Raw genomic sequence first — 26201 nt, 5'->3', positions numbered from 1 at the left:
GCTGCTGTTGGTGCTGCTGGGTGGCGGCGCGCGGGAACAATGGGCTCCTTCTCCTCAGCCCTCAGAGGGGCCGTGGCGTGAGGGACGAGGGAGAGGACGGCGCGGCGCTCGGGGAGCACCATGAGCTCCGCCGGTGAGTGCCCGGGGAAAGTTTGGGAAGCGGAGGTTTCCTTCACGCCCAAGCCGGCGGCTAGGCGGGGGAGTCCGTATGCCCCCTTCCCCCGAGCCCAAAAAGCCTCCCCTCACTCCGTGGCGGCCGGCGGGGGCCCGGTGCCGCTGTGTGGGGACGACGAGGGAGGGGCGCCGCGGCGGGACCGGGCGCTCCGTTCCCCGTCCCCCCCCCCCCCTCCCCCTCGTCCCGGGGGGAAGCAGGCAGCCGCGGGGACCGAGTGAGCGTGGGGGGGTGCAGCCCCTTCCCCGGGGTCCGCTACGGACGCCCCGCTTCCCCCGGCCTCGGGGCTGGGCTGTGCGGGAGCGTCCGTGCCCTGGCGGGCCGGGGCTGAAGCCGGGCTCTCCGCTCACCCTTCCCGGTGTACGGCTCCGGTTGTTCTCGCGTGTCCGGCGGAGAGAAGAGACTTCGTGGTGGAGCGGGTCACTTCGCGTGGGGCTGAGCTGGCGGCAGCTGAAAGCTGCCCGGAGCCTCCGTAGGGTTTCCTGGTAGGAAAGGCAAGGCGGCGGGGTTTGGGGTTTATCGCTCCGTCCTGACTTGGCCGAGCTGCCAAAGTTTGTCGGCTGCCGAGGTCCGGCTTTGCTTCGAGGATAGATACCTGCCTTGATCGAGCGCCTGCAAGCCGGAGCCCTCACGCCGGGGCAGGGATACTGGAAAGCAAGAGTTCACTGCTGGTTTGAACTGACCTCCTTCAGCGCTTTCCTTACCTTTCCTCCCCCTTTTCTGGACCGGCTGAAAGAGCTGCAAGGCAAATTCTTGACTGAAAACAAGAGCTCGCCGTGTTGAATGGAGTCGGTCGTATTTTTTTGTTTGTTTGGCTGCATGTTGGTGTGCTGTTAGTACTTTCCTTCAGCCATCTGTTAGATGAGTAGATTCCTTTCTTAGCCCGCTTGAAGACGAGAATAGGAGTCGTTTCTGTGTCGAAAAGATGTCTTGTGTAAGTTATGATGTGTTGGGTGGAAACACAACTAATTACAGCGTGAACCTGGAGCAGCCAAGTGCTTCCAGTAAGGATTGGGGTGGGGGGTGTTCTAAAGAAAAAGCAATATACAGACATCAAGCAAAATCGTCAGCCTGATTCTCTGTTTTCCTCTCAGATATGTCACATTGTTACTGAGTCCAGCGTTAATTATCTGGGCTCCCTTAGTTAATCAGGATTTACTGGAAAATAAAATGCTACTTAATGCATCTTTCTGCTTCGTTTAATATATTCCCATTTTTAGTATATATGACAGAAGTGATTTTGTTTAGATCTCGAAAAACATGTAATAAAGCAGGATATTATCTCTACTTAACAGCTGCATTGTACGTTTATGTTGTTTAGTAGTGCCGGTGGTAGTGCAATGCACCCCTGCTCTTCTGAGTTAAACAGCTGTGCAAATAAAAGATACGTGTTAGGGGGTGCTCAAGAGCTTAGAGCTGGGCTGTTAAAATTTGATACGGTACTAAGTTTCAGAAAGTTGGGTAGACTTTCAGTGCTAAGTAGTGATTTCAGGACTTCTAGAGCTGAGGTTGTGTGATTGAGTCTGTTTATGTTGTGATGGTGTTTGTGGGGAAGGTGATGAGAAAGGGGTTCTGGTGAACAAAGTCACTTAGAAGGCAAAAGAGAAAGGGATGCTGAGGAATATCAGTAAGAAGAAAGTGGGACGGTTTCATGGAAAATGTGAATTTTAGCGAGGTATTTGAAGGCGAAGGCATAGAGAGAGTCCTGGTGGGCAGGAAGAGGGAAGCTGAGGGGTATGTGAAGGGTGTTGAAGAGGGGATGAAGAGTATTTTGTGTGTGATGGATTATGTGAGGACAAAAAAAATAATACATGGGGAACAGGTGAAACAAGATCAGAGATTCATGATCCTGCTGACAGTGTCATGACAGCTTTAGACATTTCAGTTAAGGAGCTTATAGGCAGGGTATGAAAAGACTGAGGACTGCCAGAAGACAGTTCTGAAGGTTTAATATCCGTCTCTTTGTATTGCTGCAGAATTTAACTCCTGTAATACATAGGCATGCTTTATAAAGCTATTGCTCACATAAAAACTTATCAAATCCTGTATTTTAATTTCAGTCCTGTGATCTGTAGGAACTATTTCCTACATTGAAATTATTTAATTGTGAATTCACTTATTACTCTGGTTTGTGCTACGTAAGCTATCCTTCTGACAACTGATTGGTAATACAGCGTTTCAGTAGAAATGTTATCATTGTGTGTGAAGGCTTCAGATGGAACTTGAAATGCCTAGAAATCCTTTTGCTCTTCCTTCAGCTTAACTTGAAGGGCTTGAGCGTCTCTCTCTCATGTCTTCTTTTAATGTGCCTTTAGAACACAGCAACCTGGTACAGCATCATCAGTATTGATTTACTATTTTTAAGTAGGATTTGCAGATATGAGTGACTTCAGCTTGATATGCAGGACTTTCTGTAAGAGATACTGTGCTACTTGAGGGAACTATGGTATGGAGAGAAATACTGAACACAGCTTCTGTCTGTGGACAGAAGTTGCGAAAGGTCAAACATTGATAACCCAGCCTTAGCAACACTCCAGCTTGCCGTCTGCCTTTCTAAATAATGCAGTGCATATTCAGTTTCTTGCTATGTATCTTTTCTAGTTCCTCTGCAAAATTGTTTGTTATATCTGGGTCCGGAGCTGGATGTAATTCAGTGACAGGTGAAGGGGTTCTGCCATAGCTGTTGCTTACATATTTGAAAATGTATATGTAAATCTGGACTTGTTAGAACTAAGGAACTATAGCACTTATTTAAAATACTTCTAGATAATCTAAAAATTATCTTACTGTAGTGATCAACCTGTATGTTCGTTTCAACCTTCATTTATAGCCATTCTCTCATTACTTTCTCATGTACTGCATATTCTTTTTATACAATGGTGATGAATGCACATTTACTCATTTTCTGCCTGGAACTATTGTGCTGTCTTCAAGTATGCCCTTTGCCTTTAAAAGGGAAAAACAAAAGCTCAGAGTTATGAGTTTGACATTTATTATTTGTTGCTGAAGAAACAGTCCTTATATGTGAATCTATACAGCTTATTTAATGTGGGCAGAATGTATAGCTTAGACTTGAAATCTGATTTGACAACAACAATGAGAAATATGTAGAGTATTTTAATGTCAAAAATGTAATTCAAAGGGAAAAAAAAACCATAGCAGGAACAGAATAAACAAAATCAAAATGACTTTTCCAATTGAACTTCATTGGTTTCAAGGATTGAAAAAATGAGGCCTACAGGGTTTAATGTCCCTTTAACCCTCTAATATGTCAAGTCTCATTAGAGTTACTCAGCTCTATCTCTGCATGCAATCTTAAAAGGTTGTTTATTCATCTCTTGTCCTTACTCCAAAGTTATCATCAACTTTCCTGTTTTATTTCAACAAGTCAGTGGACAACCTGAGATTTTTTAAATTAATGTTTTCCTTTTGCAGTTTATTTAGGATGTTTTCTAAAACTGTAGTGGCTTGGAAACCATCATTTTCCCTTGTATTTTAAAAACTACATGTGTTATCTTCCGGGATGTCATGACTCATTCCTTTTTTTGTTTTCTTCTGAGCATTGTGGCACCTGAGAAAATCAGAGCCTCTGCCTAATGAGAAAATAAATACACATTCGCAGGAAATAAATTAATGATATCGGAATACTTTTTTGAAACTTTCTGTAACTGAAAGCAAAGTAATTGAACTGAAAAGCCTTGTGAGTCATTAAAACTTAAGTTGCTGGAGAACGGGAGTTCTAAAATACTTTATCTGTTTCTCTGTGCAGTGTATTAACTGCTATTGCAGTGATCTCTAAGTGCATCCCAAACATACAGCAATAATTGTCTCTCTCCCTACATGCTCTTTTAAGAGTTGGATTGGCTTTCTTCATTTGTATCTGTGAGTTGTAGCATTTCATGCCAAAAGTAGTCCCAAGAACAGTAAATTGGCTGTTGGAGCGAGCTCTTCCTTCACATAAGAAAGAACAGCACATCGATCCCTTGGTAGATACCTTCTGGGCATCATATTATTTTCATATATAGCCTACAGATGTGATTTCCTAACTCTGGGAATATAGTATGCATATGTAAACAAGGTGCCATGAGAAAGCCAGTATGTACATTTGCAGTAGGCCAGCTGCTAAGCAGTAACTGTTTCAAGCCCTTTCCTTTTCTTTTCCTAGTACCTGTGAAGTAGAGTGTGAAATAGATTTCACCTCATAGGTGAAAAGGAATAAACTACCTTGTATACTGTGTGGTAAGATAAGAGTATACATATGGCCAGCTTCTATAAACTAGCTGATTTGTTAAATTCACACCTTGGCTTACCCTGTAGTAACTTGTATCCTCATGTTTAGGTGCAGCTGCTGTCAAAATCTTATGTCACACTGATTAATTGTCTCACTGGCTTCCTACTGTTTTGTGGTTCAAAAAGGATATTGCTTTAGGGTGGGTTGCAGGATCCTGCCACCGGGATACCCCTTGGGTGGCTAGAGGCAGTCCCATAGGGGACCCTAAATACCAGGAGAGAGGCCTCTGTTCATGTGGAGCATTGCAAGGAAAGGAATATCAAATTATGTTTGCATGACAGTGTCCAGGACCATCTGTCCCTGTTTCCTGGACAGATGCAGGTGAACATAACTTGTTCTTTAGCTGTTCCCAAGTGTAGAAGTTGTTAACATAACCTCAAAAGTATGGGCATAAAGATAACCTGGGAAAATGCTCCTTTAGCAATAGTAGGGTATATTGCAGAAGGGGTGGTGTGTTTGGTTGTGGGGGTTTTTTTTGTCTCAGTTCAACTTCATGTATCTTCTTTTCTCCCTATTCCTGTGCTGGGCAGGCAAGATAAGAGGTAAAAATTTGAGAAGATTTAAAGCTGTGTAATAATAGTGCTTAAGACTGTACTGTCCTATTGGCTTTCCTGCTCATTCATGATATTGCATAGGAGAAGACACATGAGCATTTTTAAGTGAGGTCCTCAGTTGCCAAATCCTATCATCTGAAGAACAGAAATGGGCACTTTAGGGCCAAAACATTGAGAGTAGAAGTTGCTCGGGGTATTCTCATCTCCCTCTAAAACAACTTGAAGGTAGGACAGGAACACACACTAGTCAAGCAATAACGAGTGTCAGTTGCAGAGGAGCTCAGCAGGATGAGAATGGGTGTTGCTTTTTCCTCAGCATGCTGGAGATGATTCACCAGAAGGACAAATGTCTGTTCTCTGCTGTGACCTGAATTTGGACAAAGAGCATATGCATTGACCTGCAATAGGTGGTGATAATAGCTATTTATTGTTAGCAAAATAATGCCCTTTTTAATCCGATTTTTTAAAGGTGGTGGGTGTGTTGGTATTTTTAAGCTTTTTTTTTTTTCTTCAGCGCTGAACATGGTGTTGGCTGTTCCTAGATGAGCAGTAGATTTCCTGTTGGTGATGGCAGCTTTGTTAGTCACTTTATTTATGGATTTCTTCCTTTGCCTAGTCAAGCAAGTCAGAGGATATCTCTGGCTGTTTCTCTGGCTCGTAATCATTTAATCTGTTTATGGAAATAGAACTTTGTGTTTCTGCTCTTACATTTGGGTTTATTACTGGTAACCCATGATGCTAGTCTGGATGCAGGGATCTTCTCTGAGAAATGGGTAAGATTGAAAGGGGGAGCAGGGGAAATCATAATGATTCTCTATTCTAATCCCCTGAGTCAGGCAAGCCAGAGAATCCAATGTCCAGTCCAAAATTTCCTCTGAAACTCCTACACATCTCAGAAAGTGAGTTTAGGTTGACTGTAAGTGCTGGTGGCTCCGCCACAACCCTAGGCAAGATATTCCTGTAGTTAATTATCCTTTGGGTTTAATGATAATTTTAAAGCTTTGTTTCTAGTTTGAACTTGTCAAACTTCAGTGGTCAGCTACGGGATCTCATTGTGTCTTTGGTTTTTTTTTTCCCCAGCTCAAAGAGCCATCTGTTATCAAAAATCTTTCACATGTGCATAAGCATATATACTATTACCATCTCATTTCTTAAATTCTTGGTTAAATTAAGCATGATGAGCTTTCTTGTGATTTGAGGTATGATTTTTTAGGCCTTGGATACTTCTGTAGTTATTTCTTGCCTTCATCCCAAGTTTTCATCTAAGAATGCCAGAAGGTGACATAGCATGTCACCAACAGTCTGGCAGGTGCTGTGTACAGAAATATTTTCAGCTCCCTTTTTATATTTATCTCCTTGTAATTCGGAGGACTATTATACCGCTTAGCTGCAAACTTGAATGGAGCTCTCAAAATAACTGTCTACAATGATTTCCAAATTCTCTTCATTTTTTACTCTCCTAAGTATAACCAATGATCTCTATTCTTAGGTGAACAGTTCCATACGGCACCAGGAAAAAGCCCATTGTCCAAACAACTCACCACTCCATGCATTTGTTGTATAACATTTCCTTGATTATATTTATTGTTTTTCAAGAAAGAGGCTTGCTTATGCTTGTCATTTAACAAAAAGTCATTCTCATATGACTTCCAGTCATTCCTTACACCTTTATATATAACAGTTGCCTCCTACTTAGTTTTCTCTCTATTCAGGATGGGAAGTTGTCCCTTTTAAAGCACTATGTTATGTAGAACTGGTTTTTATCGACACATGGTGAATTAAATTAGTTTATAATCAACTAAACTTTAATTCTTGATTTCTAATAAAAATCTAATATACTTTTAGCCTTGCCTAGCTGCTGTGATTTTCTCGAAGAAGTTAATTGCTTGTATTTTTCAGAAACTTAAAAAATATTTTGTTGAGGAAAACTACTGGTATGCATTCCCTTCCTGGAGTCTTTCCTCTCACATCATATTCATGTTTGAAAGGGCTTTTCATTGCATTCCTTTCTGATTGAGCAGTTGACGGCAGATCTGTATTGACACTGAGACTGTAATGTGCCTGTTAATACATTGACCCATATCTGCTCATTTCATCTAGAGTAATCACTTTAAAGCAGATAGTGGTGTTTTTATGATACCACGCAACTTGCTGGTCTCTTCTGTCTATCCCAATGCTTTTAAACATTGAAGTAATTTGAAAAGTTCTAGTAGGCTTCAGAAATCGTATTGAATCACACTTATTATCAGAAATGAATTTTTCTTGTTCTGTTCATTATCCAGGTTTCCACTATTGGCATAAAACCAACTGGTTTGTTTTCTTTGTGTCCCTTTACATTTTCATGTTTTAGTTTTGAATCTTACATTCAGGTAACGGTATCATATCACAACTTCTGAGTGTCCTCCCTAATAAGCACTAGTTGAAAGCCCTGCAGAGTATTCTAGTTTGATTGCTATCCAAAATGTTAGGCAGTCCCACTAGAGAGAGAGAAACTTCCAAGGTTTGTGGACTTAATTTGTGGAGTGGGACAAATAATCCACAGGATATCACTTACCTAGCCAGTGTTTAATCTCCTGTATCTTCTGCAATCTGTTTCTCTCATTTGGGCGTCAGGAAGGATTCCCAAGCAGACTGTCTCTCTCCTGTTTTCAGGGAGCTTTAATAACTTAATAAATATTACTGAGCGTGGCCCAGGTCTACTACTGTGTTGTATTCTGTGACAAACTGGGCATCCCTTCCTTGGTTTTTACTGTAGAAAACGGGCTTCTTTATTGCCATCACTTCATTCTTCAACTGAATAGGCAGTTACCTTGTCTGAAAGTGAGCGTACAACCCCTCTTCTCCTGTTCAGGATCAGTAGTTGCACATCCAAAGGGTTAATTTTTTTTTCATAGCAAATTATTGACTCTTCACTCTGTGGGGAAACCTGTCTTTGGACAGGATGCAGAAGGTGGTACAGCCTTTGCAGTAGCTGGTAGTTGGGTCACTGTTGGCTGTCATCGATGGCTATAGGGAGCTGTACCTTTGGAAAGAAATTCTGCATTCCCTCTTGCAAAATGTCTCAAAAATTGTCTCTGCCATTGGGTTTACCTCAGCTACTATAACTACAGCAAGGACAGCTATTCTAAGTGTAAGTGGAGTCAGTCTGGATACCATTTAATGATTCATGTCCTAGAAAAACATGGTTTTCCTGTTTCTATAGTAGAGACATTGTTTCTGGCCATCTGCTTAGAGCAGTGGGTTAGTGTTTGGGAAATGCTTGCAACTGAGGGCATCTCCTTTTTTTTTATTTTTTTAAAATCATCTAAATTTCTTTCAAACAGACCAAAAAAAGCCCAATACAGAAAAAAACCCTCCAGGTCTGAAACTTTATTCTCATGTTTCTAGGCTAGAGATTAGGATGTAGTTGCACATCTATAATAATAATGGTGATAAAAAACAACCAAACACCAAACCTATGCTTCAAAGGGAATAATAAATCAATGGCTTACCCAATCTCTTTGCATGTGAAACATTAATTGGCATGTTTTCGTGAGAGTTTTATTTAACATGTGTGTGACTTCCTGAAAGTATACCAAAATATTATTCAAAACAAAGGTAATAAATACAGAGGTGGTACATAAAAACAGAATGAGAAACTTGTTTACTTTATAAATCAGTGTTCATATGTTAAAAATCACTCAAAGCACTTGGAAATCTGAAATTATTCCAACACGTGGAAATAAATTGGTCATAAACAATCTCCTGCAATATTAAAAAGTTTCAGACATACCTTAAAAAAAACCCCAAAACAACAAAACAACCAAAACAACAACACGATTGAAACTCCATAATCTCGCAAGTTCCTCAGGTGCTTCTTTTCCTGCCCCTCTCCCCAGGGTTTGTCATCTTGTGCTGTCAAGTGGGTCATAAGTCATAGCAGTGGTGGTTGTTTCTAGGTCAGACAGTTAACATGTTGGGAAGAGTAATTCTATAAGATGCCCAGAAATAGTATTTTACAGTAGGAAAGTACTGACTTGTTATGAATTACTGCATTAACTTCACACCACAGACTCATTTCACTGAACTGATGGTAGTGACATGCCAGTTTTACAGCTGATATGGTAATTCATCTCAGTATTGTTTGAACATAAGAGGAAGGGGAAGAGGAATTTTAGGTTACACATTTCCAAAGGTGGTAGGGGAGGGGACTGAACTGTCCTGGTAGTTACCATAGCTGTTCCGTTATCTTTATGGCTTATTATACATAAGGCACTTAAAATATTTGCACCATTTTAAAATGCTATTATACTAGTTCAAACTGCAAAAGCAGGCTAATCTGCTCTGTTTTTATTAGCATCATACTTCAGCATCTGAGCAAAGACATGCACTTTCAAAAAGGTAGACAGTTTTTTAACGAACAGGTTACCCTTGAAGACTTTTCCTACCACTCCTTGATTGTGCCTGTTAAAACAAAGGCAGGCAAAAAAGCGGTGGTAGGGAAGGGAGGCAGGCTTTTAAGAGAAAAAAAATGTATACATGTGCACATTGAGATCTTATAGATCACGTGATTTAAATGTTACAAAACTTCTAATAATAATGCGATACAGGGGAAGTTGTTCTGTGGGCTGATGGTGACTAAAGTCTTTGTTTTCAATCCTTCCTAGAAATTAAGAAGCCACCAGTGGCCCCCAAACCAAAATTTGTGGTAGGACACAAGGCAACGCCTCCACCTGTTGCACCGAAGCCCGATGTTGTACTTTCTGGTGTTATACAAGCAGCAAGGAAAACCAAGCCAGCAATTGCACCGAAACCAAAGGTTCTCAAGAGTTCATCTGTTCCGGAAGTTAAACCTCCGTCATCTACACGAAAAAGCACAAAAAGCTTTGAGGAGCACAGGGGAGATTCTTCTCAAACGCTAGACCACTTGAACTATAAAAATGAAGCCTTGGAAGGGAGTACTGGTAACACAGCGTACATTCTGCCAATGTCATCTTGCAAATTTGAATGCCTTCGTAAGCTTGGAAATGGGGATAACACCTGTAAAACGCAGATCATTTTTGAACGCTTTGAAAACTTAGAGAACATCAAAGTTGGTGAAAAAACCGCGCTAGCTCTGGGGGACAGTCACAGTGAAAAACTGTCAAATAGAAATCAGGTGGTTTTGAAAGCCAGCATTTTGGAAGAGAAACTGAAGGATGTTCTAACTCATAGTGTGTTTCCTAACAGCAGTCCTGTGAGGCACAGGTATGCAGACAAACTTGACAAAGGGGATGGCAGCAGTTCCAAGAACAATGTTAAAATAGAGTTTATGGAACTTGTACAGTCTTCGTCGTCTTCTGAGGTAGCTAAAGGGAAGCCACAAAGTACTGACAATAAGCTCACTGCTGATGAGTTTCAGATGTCTGAAGTTTGTCCTAGTTTGACTGAAAATAACCACAGTTGCTCTTGCCCATTGGACCAAGAAATCCTCGAAAATGAAAATTTAAGTAGCAGTAGTACGTTTTTGGGTGAAATAGGTATGAAATCAGATCCTGATAAAGCCTCTTCTGAAACATCTTCAGTCCTGAGCTCAAAAGTGCTTCCTATCCCTAAGCCAAGAAAACCACGTGCTGCATGTCTAGTCCGTCAGGATGGCATAGACACCACAGGAGAGGGAACAAAGGAACCATCTAATTCGGAGAAAGATTCCTTCGGGCTTGTGGATCAAAGCTTTAAAAAGCCAGCAAAAATTAATATCCTTGGTCAAAGTGTTTGTTATAACAATAATACAGAAGTGCTTCATCCTGAAAAATGTGAGATAACTCAAAGCAATGTGGACAAAGTGCATCAGGTGAAGGAACCTGCTATGGAAGAGTCAGCTTCACAAAATCTTTTGCCTCAGTTGTCACATAAAACTTCTGATTTGGTGGAAAGTGTTGAATGTTCTTTAGATGCAGACCATAACTTAGTAAACTCCATGGATGAGATGACAGATAATGCCAGTATGCTAGATGCTGTGGACAGAAGGACTAACTTTGTCAGGTGTGATGCTTTGTCCATGAGTTTGCCAAAGCAACTCAAATTAACCAGCAGTCAGCACTCATTTGCTTCCAATAGTCTCCATGTTTCCCCACAAAAATTGGAAGATAAAGAAGTTAAAATAAAGGATGAAAGTTCTCCAAAAATCGTTCCTAAGAAACCACAGAGGCACAGCCTTCCAGCTGCTGGCCGGCTGAAAAAAGCTGCATCAGCAGAGCTTGTGGAGAAAAGTTCTTACGCCTCCAGTGAGGACAAATCAAACAGCGTTCTGGAAGGATCTCACTTCACACATCCACCAGCCAAGGAGCAAAGCACACTGTCATCCTGTGACATACCCAAACGTTCTTCTGAGAAACCTGTCTGGAAGTTACCTCATCCTATTCTTCCATTTTCAGGAAATTCTGAATCATTAAAAACTGCTAACGTTGCTACTGGCTTCAACCACTTGACTGTTGTGACGAAGCCTAGGGCCAAATCTCTCTCTTCTGTGGACATGGAAAGGACAGACAAGCCTTGCAAAGACCATCAGAAGAAGAATAGTTTGAAAAAGTTTCTCAACATGAAACTGTCTGTTTGCTTAATGAAAAGCGACTTCCAAAAATTCCTTTCTAAAGGCAGCCAGTCAATGGATAGTGCTATTGCCAACCTTTCCACCGGAGATGGGTGTGGAAATGGTAACAACCGGAATATAGCATCTGTAGGCAGTGAAAGGAAAACTAAATCTGCCAAGGTGCATTCCATAGAAATAAGTAGTCCGGCATTACAGAAGAAGAGGCAGAGAAATAGAAGTCAACCTGAGATGCGAAATAACCAAAGGCTGGAGTCTTTAGACGGGCATGTACTTTCGGGAGAGAATTTGTCGCAAATGCATTTCAATTCTGTAACTAGCAGTTGTGCTCCAGAGTATGAGAATGTGCGTCACTATGAGGAAATACCCGAGTATGAGAACTTGCCTTTTGCTATGGGTGCTGGGAGAAATCTCTGTTTTGAATGGCAGAACTCCAGCAGCGTGGAAGACCAGAGCCCTGGCTTCTATGAGGTTGAGGACCCTTGTGAAGCTACTAGCAGGCGCTTGAGACTTGGCAGGTAAAATAAAGACAAAAGGGAAGTTAAACAGCTCCATTGTAACTCTGTTGGTTGTAAACATGTTTAGATGATGACTTGAGAGGCTGTACCCCTTTTGTTAAATGTCAGCAGGTGTATATCTTTCTATATGCTTTTGCTGTTTTGAAAGCTGTTTGCACTTGGTAAAGAGTCAAGAGGAAAAGTAAGCTAGTTATTCCTCGTATGTGATCAAAATCTGGGGAACTAAGGTATGTGCTTTTCCAAATTTAATTAAAGCAAATCAGATACCAAAGTCTCAGGATGAACTTGAATAAGCGTCCATAGAGTGCATAGTTGCTAGGTTTGTAGGGGGAATGAATATATTTTTAGATCAGCTGATAAAAGCTGGGAAAAGCAGGCAAGCTTTTGGGTATGCAAATTCTTATCAGGTCTCGAAAGCTTTTTGGATATAACAAAAGATATGGCCTCTCCCTGAATATAGTGAATCTCCTGTATCTCCCTGTGCTCCCAGCGAAGGTAGTAGTGGTGCACGAGTTCTGTGACTCACACAGAATATTACTGAAAGACAGGGTCTAGTGACTCTGCAGGTTGCTGCTGTGTTTTATTGTCTCAGGAGGTGGTGGAGACAGACGATATCGGCAGATTCAAAAAGGGACTGGACCGATTCATAGGTATGTCCAAAACAGATGCTAAATGGAATAGGCAAGAACAGATCTTTAGTATCTGTAGTACTGTGACTGGATGCTGGGAAGAGGAATGGGCCACAGAGTGGCCAGGCTCGTATGTTCGCCCAAAGTAGCATCACTTATTGTGTCTGTCAGTGTGGTATCAGGTGAAGCATTGTTTTGACCCAATACGGTATTGTTTAACTTCTTAACTTCAGCTAATCAGTTGGTCTTACAGATCCTAAAGATTTATCTCAAACCAGCAATAAGGATTTCAATGAAATATGCAGCCTGTATATTGCACAGTCCTGAGCAAACTTCTTTATACTGTTGAGAATTTATGCGTAATGGCAAGAATAAATGAGCTAGCTTGTAGGTAGTCGCATTTAACTTCATTTTTCACCGAGAGTTACTAAGCCTCATTTCATTTTGCATGTGTGTAGCAAACATGCTCCAAAGAATCTGAGAGCTGGCCATTCTTTAGGGGAGCGTGTCCTTTTGTATAGGTGGAAACAAATACGTTAAGTGGCATCCCATGTTAATAGTTGTTTATAGAGTTCATATTCTCAACATTGGACTGTTTGATGGAAAGCATGAAGCCTTATCATGGTTATGGGCTCAGTATTGGTATATTTATTCATGCGGTGGTTGAGTATTTTTTCTTGTTTACAGTAGAGTGATGCTTGGTTTTGTCTTTGGTATACTTTAAGTTCCTCACTGAGTTTATGCTTTTTGTTTAAATCTAATCTATGGGTATCTTTCGGGGCTTTTGACCACACTCTTGGTATTCCCTTAATTTGGTTTACCTAAAAAGAGTGAGACCAAACTTAGATAAGGATATATTTTATGTGTTTATGTGAGCTACTTTGGTTTGTATTGTGGTTCTGGATCCAGGTGAATGTTTGTCTTTGCTTTAGGAAAAGAAAAGGACAGTTTTGCTGTATGGAGCATGGTAGAACTGAGACTGCAGTTGCTCTTTGAGTGAAATTCCATAGTTTTCTTACCTGGCTGAGTGTCTGAGATTTAGAGTTACTCCCTCTCCCCACAAACCTTCCCCAGTACCAATGGTGATTTAAAGGTTTAAGTGATCTTTTGCACCCTGGCACATCCGCACAGCTGCTGCCTGAGCTGGATGTTCTTGAGGTAATTGGGTTTGTGCTGCATTTTTCTTTGAAAAGCACACATAGAAAACCATAACCAGAGCCCTTAATATAAGTGTTTATTTAAAACTAAGTTATGTAGTCAAACTACCTTAGGAAACTGTTAATGCATGCAGTTACTTCAGTAGATCTCGGGGAACAAAGAAATCCCTGGGGAAAAAAGGGGACACAATGGGGCAGTGGTCTCCTGATGCTAGAAGAGGGAGGTACAGGTATTCATTTTGGCCCTGGCTTGGGAGGTGTAAGGGTCCTTGCCCGGATGGAGCCAGACAGACAGCTTCTCCAGTTTTCCCATCCGTTGTTATCTCAAATCCTTTGAAGCTTCTTTATCAATGTCGTCTTACCTTTTCTGCATAGTTCTTTAAGAGCCTTTTTAATCATTTCCCGGGCCAGGTGGTATTATAAAACCGGTTAGAGAAACAGTGCTGATGTTATTGAAATAATTACTGCTCGCGTTTTCCCCAGCCTGTCAGAACATGCACTTAGCTCTTTTTCATAGATCATGGCACATAAAACTCCTGTAATGCACTGCTAATGGAGATCTCAAAGCAAATTATCTTATGACTAAAGCCAATGTACAAATGAGATTGTTCTTCTGAGAAATTAATAGACCGATTGCCTACACTTCTACTCATAATAGCACATATGCAGTATATTAAGTCTGAATGCCAGGCTTGCCATTACCAGGAGAGTTCGGTGGTGTCTTTACCCCACATTACATTTCTTTCTGGAGGAGGAAATAAAATTTTCATAATGTACCCAGTGCTTCGTGGTTACTGAGAAATTTCCTCCTGATCCCATCCGGTAAAACCAGTATGCGTTAATGGAGAATGGTAATACCTTCTAATGCTCCTATCCTAACTTCATGTGTCTTACTAAATTCAGATATGTTTTGTTTGCTTGGGCCTTCCCACAGGGATTTACATGCAAGTGGCAGTTCCAGGTAGTTAATGGTGGGTATCACTTACCACTTGATTTTTGAGTTATTGGATGTCAGCCTCCCTTCTATGGAAGGTGAGCTTGGCCTTGAAAGGAAGAGAACCAGAGTCCTGATACGGTATGTGAACCACTGAGGTGGGACGGGTGCTGCTGATGGGACACTGATGGGTTTTGCTTGTGTTAAGTAGTTCAGGGGAATATTCTCAATAAAGAAAGTAATGACAATACCTTGGGAGCAGATAATCCATGTTTTGTTTCCACAATAGAAAAAAAAAAAGTCTCTTGATATGTTTTTTTAAGGATTGTTTATTTTGTCCTAGTCTACCTGTTTGACTACCAATTTAAAATGGATAATTAAGATGAATGTGTTATGCTGTTAAATGTAAAAAGTTTTAAATATCATTATCCAGTTGCAGATAACAACAGGAAAAGCAGCTATTTGGGTTTGGTTTTTTGAGAAATGAATGATTTAGGCCTGAAAAGTGAGGTGAAAAGTCAGTGCTGCTGGTACCGCTGCAATTCATTTTAATGTTGTCAGAGACCAGTAGTTTTAACAGTTCTGTTTTGAAGTAACACCATTATTCTTTTTTTAAAACCTCCTAATGAAAGAGAAATGTTTATGCATTGGTTATCCTCTTTTTAGTGACAAACCTTTATTCTGAGGAGGACAGCAAAATCTTCCTTAAAACTAAAAGTAAAATTGAGTGTACATTTGTCCAGTAAACTAAAGATGCAAAGGAACAATGAACATGCCTTGGAACATCTGTTATGCTGCAGAAAACAGAAACTTAAACTTCTCTGGATCTTGTGGTCTTCCTTTTGGTATTTGTTACGTTGTTCTAGGCAAGAGAATTGTACTTCAGGTTGAATGAGTCTGCTCCTTCACCAAATAGCATACTGTATTTACTGGCTACTTTTGACAGTGTTCCTTCAAGATGTTGGAAATGTACATCACTGCTAACTGATTTTGATGAAATTTATAGCTGTGTCGTGTTTCCGGCTAGGATTTTTCTTCAGAAAGGGCTAGGGGGGAGTACCATGTGACAACAGTCCTTTGAGATCTTAATGTTGGTTTAATTAAATGCTGCTTCCTATTTTTCCCACCCCTGCTGATTTAGAATAATCCATTGGTTTTCCAGAAATAAGCGTCTTGATGTAAAATACAAGTTTAGTCTTCCGGACTAAATTCTGCTTTGGTGACTGAGTCCCCAGAGGTCAATTAAGTGTCTATGAAAGCCTTCCTGGAATATTGAATTTAGTATTGAAATCTGTGTGGTTAAGCACTTTGCTTTGATATATATTCCTCTTTGATGTACTGAACTTTGTCAGCGTTGAAACATGTTTCTGGTGGGTAGTATTGCACCAGATAAATGTGGTGGTGTTTAGGGATTGGCTGCATTAGGGAAGGGGTTTTTTTGCAATTGCAAAATTCCCATTCAAAAACACAAGAGAAACACTAATAAAATACTGCAGGGTCTAAATAGCATTTAAAACCAGTTTTCAAACACTTATGCTGAGATTTGAATGCACGAAATACATTTTAGGTATTGAAAGTGTTATATATTAAAACCCACATTTTCTTTCTTACTGAATTTTATTGAAGGATATAACTTCCTGATAGGTAGAGGTCAGATATGTAGACTTTTTGGATTTCATCTGCTTCTTAAATATAATAATGAATTAGTTTCTGATCTGAAGAAGGCAGGTTCCTTTTCCTCCATCAGCTCTGCAGTCCTGTCTTGTCTTCCCGTCTCCTGCTCTGCTTCTAGCTGGCTTCTGCCACCCTTAGTTGTACGATAAATTCTTTCTTTGCAATTGTACCTTGGGTTTTAATGGAATAGCTTTGATAATATGCTATTTAGGTTTCCTATCAGGCTTCATTATCTGTGGTCGTGTGTTATCACTGGCTTTCTTTTTGTATTCCGCTTCCTCAAGCCTGCCTTTTTCTTTTCCTTTCCCTACCTCGCTTTCTCATTTACGTGTTATGCAGCTGGTAGTCTTCTGCCAACTCCGAGGGCTTGTCAGTAAGGAGTGAGTCAGATGGCTCAGATCTCCGCTTCCCGTCCCCTGCGAGGCTGGATGCAAAGCCTATCTGGCAGTCCCGGCTCTGAGGCTCGGGAGCGGGGAATGGACAAAGTAATTCTTGGCTAGCGAACATAAGGAATATGCCGTCTTGATGACTTCTCATGTTTTGCCTTTACGGACTATGAAGCAACAAATTCTGTAATGAAGTTAGGGGTGTCTAATCAGAGTCCAAATCAGTGAGAAATGGGGATATTGGTGAGAAGGGGTAGTACTGTTGCTTAGGAATATTGATATTCTGACACAAGGACTTTGGGAAGGAATTGGGAGCATGCGGATGGTGGGACTCTCCTCCTGGGCTGTACACTGCTCTCTGAGCTCCTTTTTTTCCCTGAGGGTTAGTCAAATCACTGACCTTGCGTCTGGAATTATTCTACGTCAGTTAATTACTTTGTACTACTAGGGTAGCATATGAAACTACATGAAAGACATGCAGTGAATTTTTTTGCTCTGGAAAGCATATGGGGTGTTTTGCGTTTTCTTTCCTTGCTAGAAACTTTATGCAAGTCAGTGTCTCTGTGGTCTGCTTTTCCAGTAAGAGAAGGAGTTTTCCTTAGTAAAAGGGGTGGCTTTTGGTCATACAGCTTTACAGTTTAGCCTGCTGTACAACTTGAAATAAAATGCATGTATTATATGAAGAAGATAGGCTGGGAGAAGTATGCCAATCCCCCCCCCCCTTTTTTTTTTAAATCAGAATGAATAAGAAGTTTCTTGCTTTAAAAGAATCTTGACACGTTCTCATCCAAATGTATTTGAGATGTGCTGATTTCATCTGTTTTGATGTTGGGAAAGATTCTGAGGTCCTATGCTCTCCCTCTCCAATGAGGGAGAGAAAGGAGTTTGAGAACTGCATTTTTCCAATACCAAGTCCATTAGTGTACAATCCAGTCTTGAAAAGGTTTGAAAGGTCTTACGAAATGAAAACAATTGTGAAGATCTCCAAGATTGTCATGAAAGAGAATTTTTGTCTTTGGTATTTCTTTCATCCCCGTTTTCAAGGGCTCCCTGTTGATTTTGGTAAAAGGTGGGTGGGTTGGGTGGGTGAAGCAGGTTGGCGTGGACACAGCACATAAGGAAACTTTTGACCAAGTTGGAGGTGCAGTAATGAAAGACTTCTAATTTATTGGATGGTATTACAAGTGCTACATAAAAATAGATGTGGTTTAAGTTCTTGATGTTATCTTTTTACTGAGTGTAATTGTGGCCAGGTGTGTGTGTGGGTACAAGAAAGAGCAAGCCGATGGTGGCAGTGGCGGCGAGGCGGGCGCTGCTGGGATGTGGTGCCGGGCTGCTGGGTGAACCTCTCTGCCTCTCCTCAAAAGGTTTGGTGGTTACTCTTGTCACAGTCCTCTGCAGTCTAGAAAATTGCATCACGTTAACCTTGGAGCACGTGCACTCCGTATGCATTAAAAGAGCCATTTTGAGGGTAAACTGTGCTATCCTTTGTTTCTCACCATAGAAGTGCTCACCACAGATGGCAAAAATGTCCTAACTGTGCTGTTCCCATCGATTCCCCTGGTACAATACAAGGATGTCCTCGTCCTTCCTCCCGGTGACGTCACTTCAGCTCAGCGAGTCAGCTCTTGCCTTCAGCCGAAGGGTGGTTTAGTGTGATGAGGGGGAGCCTGAAGAAAGCAAAGCAGCGCGTAAAATCCCCGCGTCCTTTAGCCTGCTTCCTAACCCCTCTGTTTATGGAGAACAGGAACTCAGGTGTCACGCACTTTCATAAATTAATCTCCAATGCTTTATCTTTTTCTTTCCTCTTTTATTCTATGTTTGTGCTTTTCCTAATTTTGGCGTTCTTAGTATGTATTTCCTTTTCCTCAAGATGGGGGAAGCCAAGTTAAGTTGCATATTTGTCGCTAGATGTTGGCCTTTCTTCCCCGCCTCCAACACGCACACTCTGTCTCCAGTTGCCAACCGTGGTATAAATTGCAGGTTAACAAAATGTAGCTCCAGAGACTATCTCGGATCTAGAATGGAGAATCAAATGTGACATGAGAATTGATGAAAGACCCGTTTATATGCTCAACAACAGCCTTTTCCTGTGGGTTATTTTCAGCGTTGGCTCAGGAAGTGTGCTTGTGAAACTCCATGGTACTCTGGTTTGTATGGTGATATTTTAACTGCAGCAAGGGCTAATGTGATTGTATATGTAACAGTAAGATTTTGGGAGGCATAAAATAAATGTTGGGAAAGAAAGCAATCAAAATATTAACTTTAGTTTTTATTTAAATGCCAACAGTGATATTAATATGCCTCATTTACCCAACATTTATATTTGATCCAGTTAAAGATGTTTTAACGAATAGGCTTATAAAACTGTGCAGCTATGTTGTTTCAATGCACTGGACAAAATTTAGGAATGCAGGTTTTATTTTAGATGCTAGAATCCAAGAAGTTTCTTTTAAAAATATTAAGTTTACGTAAGTTTTAATTTTTCTTTAAAATATCTTTGCACTTATGAAAAACAGCTCCATTCAGGCAGAAGTGGACTAAAAATATATCTAAGATGCATGTAAATAAATAAAAGGAGTTTTTAATCAAAACTGCCACTTTGATAGGTACAACCTGAGCCTTATGGCCTAGTGATTTCAACTGTACAGAGTTCGGTTGATTTTTCTGTTTTGTTTTGTTTTTTCCCAGTGGTGTTCCTGGGGGTTGGATGTTCTGTATTGATTTTGAGATGAGCTGAAAACTTTAGAAAAAGTGTCTGAATCCCGTTCTTCTTCTAATCTGTGCAAAAGATTAGGGGAAGAGAGAGCTCAAGTCCAATCTTGCAAGCAGCTCAATTATTCTTTGCAGCTAGCCTGTGTTGGTCTCAATCAAACTATTTCATTCTCTGTTTTCCAGCAGACTATCCAGGAAGCTGTGTCAGCTCCCATGCATGCAGGCAGTTGTGTGTTTAAGAGTTAAGTCACTCCATGTTTATTTTAGATCTAAGTCACTACCTTTTGAGTACTCTGCTGCTTAGCTCTCTTTTGTCATCTTCTAGGTGCCTGACATGTAAAAAATGGAGGGCAATAGGTTGTGTGTTATTTCTAAATTGAATGAGCAACTTGTATCAGGTATTACCCCTGATTTCAGGGATAAAGTCACCCCAAAATCATAAAAATAATGATGAGTCAATACAGGAGATATTTAGGGCCTTGCATTAACTCTGCTTTTAGTGGAGCTGAAGTAGTTATACTTTGGAATGTTATGGTAGCACTGGCAAGGTAAAATCAATTTTGTTTGACATGGCTGTTAATAGGAGATTTTGTTCTCCCTTGGTCTAAGTTTCCCCTTTCCTATTTGATGTGTTCAGTTGGAAATTTTGTCACATTTTCATTATAGTTTTCTAGAAGTCTCTTCTGTGGGTGCTGGAGTTGTGTTGTGGTTTTTCTTTTTCGTGTGTGTGACTGGAAAGTAAAGTGTTACTTGTCTTCTGATCCCGCTGTCCTTTCCCAATAAACTTTTTCCCACTAGGAGCTGTTTTGTGCATTGAGAGAAGTTAGAATAGCAGGTCCTGATTGTAAATGAGTGCTGTATTTTGGTGGTCCAGTTTTATATTGTTTATCACTTCCATGCCAGGAGTTTTTTCCAAAGGTCTTGGGCAATGAGCTTTGCAGCTCTCCCTGTGAAATGAGAATTAATTATAAGGGAAGGCAAAAAGCTGTAAATTCTGCAGAGGCTTCCCTCTCTACCTACCCTGGGAGGCAGGTAACTCCTCGCAGCTTTGGATGGTGATGGGAAGAACCGATGCAGTGATTCCTTCCCCATGTACAAGCCTCCAGGCAAGGGTTTAAATCCCTGGGTTTTGCTGCGGTGTTTCACTTGCCAGTACCAACGCTGGAGACTGTCCCCTTATATCCTCTTGGATTATATTCTGCTACACTGGCATAATCTGGTTTTGGCACTTTTGCTGGGGCCATCCCAGCGGAGGTAGGCAGGGCGATGGGACCGTCTGTCCTGCGACACGATGGCAGCTGTGTCGCGCTGCTCGGGAGCTGAACTGACCCACTGTGGGTTTTCTTGGAGACTTTTAAAACTGAGACCTCTCTTTTTTTTAAATGCAGCTTTTCTATGGCGGGTGTGGAAACATCTGAAGCATGCGCGTGTGTTTATGTTGAACTTTCCAAGGAACTGAGGAATTGTCAACAAATGGTCTTGCTGAAGATCGCTCCTGTGAGCGTGGGAGGCTGCCTGCGGCGTGAGCGGTCCTTGGGTGCCTCTGGCCGCAGGAGCTCGTGCCTTCAAATCACAGCTAAATATGGAGATAATCTGAGAGCTGTTTGCACCTTTTTCAAACTGTGCTTTTTAAAACCATGCAACAAAGTATGAGCATGACTGTATTGGTCATGGTGTGCCTGAAGGAGGGTGACTGACAGAATGGATTGCTTAAAAAAAGATACAAAACTTATTAAGTGTGAAACACGTATCACAAATGCCTTGCTTATTTTTTGCTTAGAATGCGAGTCAGATTTATTTTTTTTCTTCGTGTTGAGGAAAGAAATAAGTGCTGTCTTGGCCCAATGATAAGAAATGCTGAACTAAATGCTGCTGGCTGCAAATGCTAGGATAACTTGGTTCCAGCAAGTCAGGTGTTGCAGTTTGCAACATGCTCAGCCAAGTATAGAATGAGCTGCCAGTAGCATGATCTAACAGGCTAAATGCGACGGCAGCTCTCGGCAGTGTTTGTGATATCCTCCTTGCCCAGAAAACCCAGGTGTGAGCAGGGAGTGCCAGAGGTAAAGACCGGGACAAAGAGGGTAGTTCCTGGAGTTTCTCTTGGCAGGAGCAACCTCCTGATGTTCCCATCTGGCCTCTCTCTGCAGCCAGCCCTTTGTCTGGGAGGCAGCAGACAGCTTTCAAAGTACGAGAGGCTCTGAACCAAAATCCATTTCAAATAGTTTGTCTTGAGCTTCTCTTTTGACAGTGTATCACTGTCGTCAAGGGTTCTGACTTCCTAGCAAAAACGTAGATGCTTATGCATGTATACAGTACATAGGACACTGTTTAAAATAATTGTTTCAATTCTTGAAGTCTTTAAACTGCAATTCAAACAAAGTAACCTGACGTGCACAAAATATTTTTGAGTTGCTCAGCTGGGTGCAGGTTGTTTCTGTTTTGTAGCTGTGATACTTGAGGAGTGTTTATGTTTGTAATTGTGTCCTTGGAGTTCCTTAACCAGCCCACAGAGAATATAGCACAACAGATACAAGGGATGCAAATAATCATGGATTCATTGGTCTAGGTTTTTTGCATCTTGTTTTGTGGTGCTTTTTTTTTTAAGACTGTTGTAGAGGTCTGTTTCATTCCTCAGCCGTGCCACTTATGGAAGGATAGCTTGCAGAAGGAACTAAGGAACCTCATAGGTGTGATCTGTTCAGGCAATCTTGAAAAATATAAATAAAAGGGAGATTGAGATTAACTGCCTGCCATGTTCCTTAGCATCAGACCAATAAAAGCTCCTAGTCTGTTGCCTTTTTTGTTGTTATTAGTCCTAATAATACGAAGGACTTACTAAAATCATTGAGTTTTCACTGCAGAAGAACGAATGGCATAACTTTTAATGCTATCATGTAAAATCTTACTTGAGAGGACACCTTGCTATCTCGCTCTCTCGCTGTGAAAAAGCACCATTTTTGGCAGAGAAGTTGAAACCCAAGCAGCTTGGCTGCAAGAAGGCAACCAGTCCCCAGTGCTGGCAGCCAAGCCAGCACCACGAGAGCCACAGCGGTATCTGCCAGCCTTTCTCACACTGTCCATTATACCTAGAGAGGAGAGACGTGATCTCAGCTTCAGCTCTTTCCATCTGTCCGTCTGCCATTAAACCAGAGAGGTGACTGATGCTGTAGGAATAACTCAGATAAGTAAGCCCACCTGGTCCAGGCTGCATTTCATCCTTGTTTGCTGCTTAATGGTCCGGTATGCCTGAAGGAGAAATGAAAAGGAGGGGGACATGAAGAGGATGATGAGGGAGGTAATTTTTTAGCTATAATGGTAGAGAGTCACCATTGTTCAGAGAATCTGAAGTTTAGATCATGAGGTAAATATGATGGGTTAGGGTCCAGGTGCATCTAGTGTGATACGAAGTTCATCTTTACGCTTTCCAGGCTGGTTTGTGAGAGGAAATGTGTGCTGATGTTGGCTTCTTCAGGAGGGTTTTGGAGCTGAGGTATTGCAGCAAAATGTAACTCATTTAAAAAGTACATTAATTGATGCCTTGCTGGTCATTAATCCCGTCATTTCTTAAAACTTCCATAGGAGCTCACTAGTGAGCTTGGTTAGTATTCATTATTATCTTTGTGCTTTGCCAAGTATGCTTGCTTTCTAGAACTGATTTCCTTTTTTTCCAAAAACCTGCAGTAAATAAATATTAGGTAAAGACATCAAACTGTCTTAAATAAAAAGTATTAAATTAAAGCAAAAGGAAGTTCACTAAACAAAATCAAGCAATTATTAACCAAGCAATAATTTCACTTTTGCTTTGCCTTTCCAAGAGCATCTTCTGTTGTCTTGAGCACCCAGATCAGATAATTGCTTCCTAAATTGTTTTGGGATCTTAACTTGATTTCTATATTTACAGCCCGCCCTTCTACCTTGGAAAAGAGATTCTGAATTTAGATAGGACCTAACAGAAAAGATGCTATAGAACAGTTTTTCTTTTTTTTCTTTTTTTTTTCTTTAAGTCTCTTATCCTTGGGGTTTTCCAGAAGCGTACAACTAGGATCCATTGAGGGAATCAGTCAGTGAGACATGCTGCCTTACCTACAGCTATTACAAGTACAAGGCGCTGTGGAAAAATAGAACAGCCTTATCAGCTATTGCCTCCATAGAGAGCCAGTGTACTTTTAGGTCTTAAAAAAGCAGCTGAACGTGCCTTAATTATTGAAACTAATTGCAGGGACTGGTGATATTAAAAACTGAAATGGATGGACAGCAATAGTACTTGTTGCCTCTGGAGGAAAGGGAGATGCAAGCAGCTGTGAAAGGATAGCAAAATGCTGTAACAATACAAAAAGGATTTGAGATCAAGTGTTATAATAGGGTATGTTTATTGGCTCTCTGATGTTTTGGTGCCATTTTTCAGTTGAGCAGGAACTTAAGTTTGTGTGACTTTGCCTGTATGTTGAAGGCTTTCTTTAAAAATAAACAAACAAAAACACCCACAAAAAACTACAGTTAAATACTGGAGGAAGAGACAGAACAAGGATAAAGATGCTGGGACACTCCTACAAAAAGCAGAGTAGAATGGATGCTCCTTTTAAAATAAGGAAAGGATGCGAAAAGAACAATTTAGCAGTGTGTAGGGTACAAGGTTCTGTTCATTCAGCATTCCTACATATTTTTGATTACTTACTGGAAGTAGAAGCAGCATCTAAATATAATGAAGATCACAAGGAAATGTGTGTAAAGCAGCAGCGTGGATGAATCTATTTTAACGAATGCTTTGGAGCTGTGGAAACTTGCTTTTTTAGTAGTTATGATGATCCTAACACTTGAAGTAATTCCAATATATTATAAAATACTTAATGTTGGGGCATTCCGTGGCAGAGAATCTCTCTGAATCATCTCAGTCAAGCTAAAATACTATTTGCCTTCTAAATGAATTGGGAACTGAGACTGAAATGGTAATTGTGACTTCAGGCTATAGTGTCCTATGCAGTCTCTGAATCAACAGTTTCTGAAAATGAAGCCTCAGGTGTATTTGAAGCTTCTATAATAATACAAATAAGCTCGTCTGAACTAGTCTTGGTCATCTCTTGAAGACAAGGAGAGGTTTTTATGCTGATTACGATTTTTTTTTTTGGCTGTAATAGCTTGATGGCAGTTCTTAAGTTTTGACAGTGTATCTTGCTGTTATGTCTTACTAGGATCAGCATGTTTTGTTTCATTAATATTTTACTGTTGCCTTAGGAAAATACAGCACGATGTATATGCTTCATCCCATAAACTGCTCATTCCAAGGCAAACTAATGATCCCTTCATTTTACATGTCAAATAAAAAAGCCCCACATCTATATTTAGATAACTTGCTCACAAGATACGGCAAGATATTCTTACTCAGTGGGCAGCACGGTGAGTTGGCAGTGATGGTGTTTCACATGACTGATAATGCAGAAGTTTCTCTTGGTAGTGCTGTGGGTAGGACAAAGAATCGTGATGAAGAGGGAACAAGATAGAGATAGTTCACAGTATCCCCAAAATACCTATCAGAAGAGCTACTTAAAAATAACCATTACTGCACGCTTTTGGTATTTTGGAAAAAAAGAATTGAAATGCGGTAGAAAAGATTGTGTTTATTTAAAGATTTACTACTATTTCGAAACTCATTTAAAGGCTACAGGGGATTTCACTTCTTCCAGAGGTAACTTCAACAGAATTATATATACACTTACGTTACAGATGACTTCAGAGGTAAAAGTACAGAAAGAGTAATCAGTAAATCCAAAACTGCTTTCTGTTTCGACAGAAAAGCCATAGTATTTATGATGAAAGGTTAAAGTGTAAGGTACAAGGAGAGTCACATGTTCTGCAGCACATGGCTGATAAAGGCAGATCAACACAGTGACTTTGTGCCCATCTCCTCTGAAGAAGAGGACACAACTGCAGATACCACAAGGAGTACATCTACCCATGGCTCCAGTATTGCATCCTATCGCTGAACTGGCGGCTTGTTTGGTTCTAGAAAATGGCCGGGTGTGAAATGACTTTTGGTCATTAAGCATCTAATCTGCTGTGTTTTTTCTTTAAAAAACAAAGAAAGAAGAAGAAAAAGAACAGCCAAAACGCCACCAAAAAAAACTCAACAAAATGTATCAGGTGGAAGAACCTGAGAGCTGTGTGAGGCTGTGAGCTGAGCAAATACAGGATAAAGATGTGTAGGGATTAGTCTGAGGTGCTTTGACTGGTGGGGCAGATACTGTAGGCAAGATTTGGTAGATGGTTCCCTCAGCTCTCATAGTTTCCTTTACATGAGTAGTAGGTGCATACACGCCACAAAGGCAAGAAAAGGAGCTTACTGCTTAAACATTGTTGTGATTCACAGGAAGAAAAAAAAAAGTATAAGGTGAGTGGTTCTCATTTGTGGACACTTACTAAACATCGTAAATCATCAGTATTTAATTATTAAAATTTTTTAGTAGGCTTTTAACTGAAACTTTCTATTAGATACGCTAATTAATCTTTCATTTAGAAAATTCTTCACCCAACACAGGCTGACTAGTTTGATCTTCATCCTTCAGTGGTGATGGGGTTATGTTTGCACAAGCAGAATACAGCCTCACC

General features: G+C 40.7%; 1 protein-coding gene across 1 annotated transcript in view; it reads left to right on the top strand.

The window, feature by feature from the left end:
• Positions 1-69: 69 nt before the first annotated feature.
• The window catches only part of FGD6 (FYVE, RhoGEF and PH domain containing 6), a 71398-nt gene continuing 45266 nt past the window's right edge, over positions 70-26201 (top strand). The window contains exons 1-2 of the mRNA XM_010561888.1: positions 70-133; positions 9664-12103. Of these exons, the coding sequence (XP_010560190.1) occupies positions 121-133; positions 9664-12103 (2453 nt within the window). The 5' untranslated portion in view covers positions 70-120. The remainder of the gene's footprint in view (positions 134-9663; positions 12104-26201) is intronic.

This window comes from Haliaeetus leucocephalus, unplaced genomic scaffold, assembly GCF_000737465.1.
Source record: "Haliaeetus leucocephalus isolate CR32 unplaced genomic scaffold, Haliaeetus_leucocephalus-4.0 Scaffold151, whole genome shotgun sequence".
NCBI lineage: Eukaryota > Metazoa > Chordata > Aves > Accipitriformes > Accipitridae > Haliaeetus > Haliaeetus leucocephalus.
The sequence above is the reverse complement of the archived record's forward strand: the minus strand, read 5'-3'. Positions and strand labels throughout refer to the sequence as shown.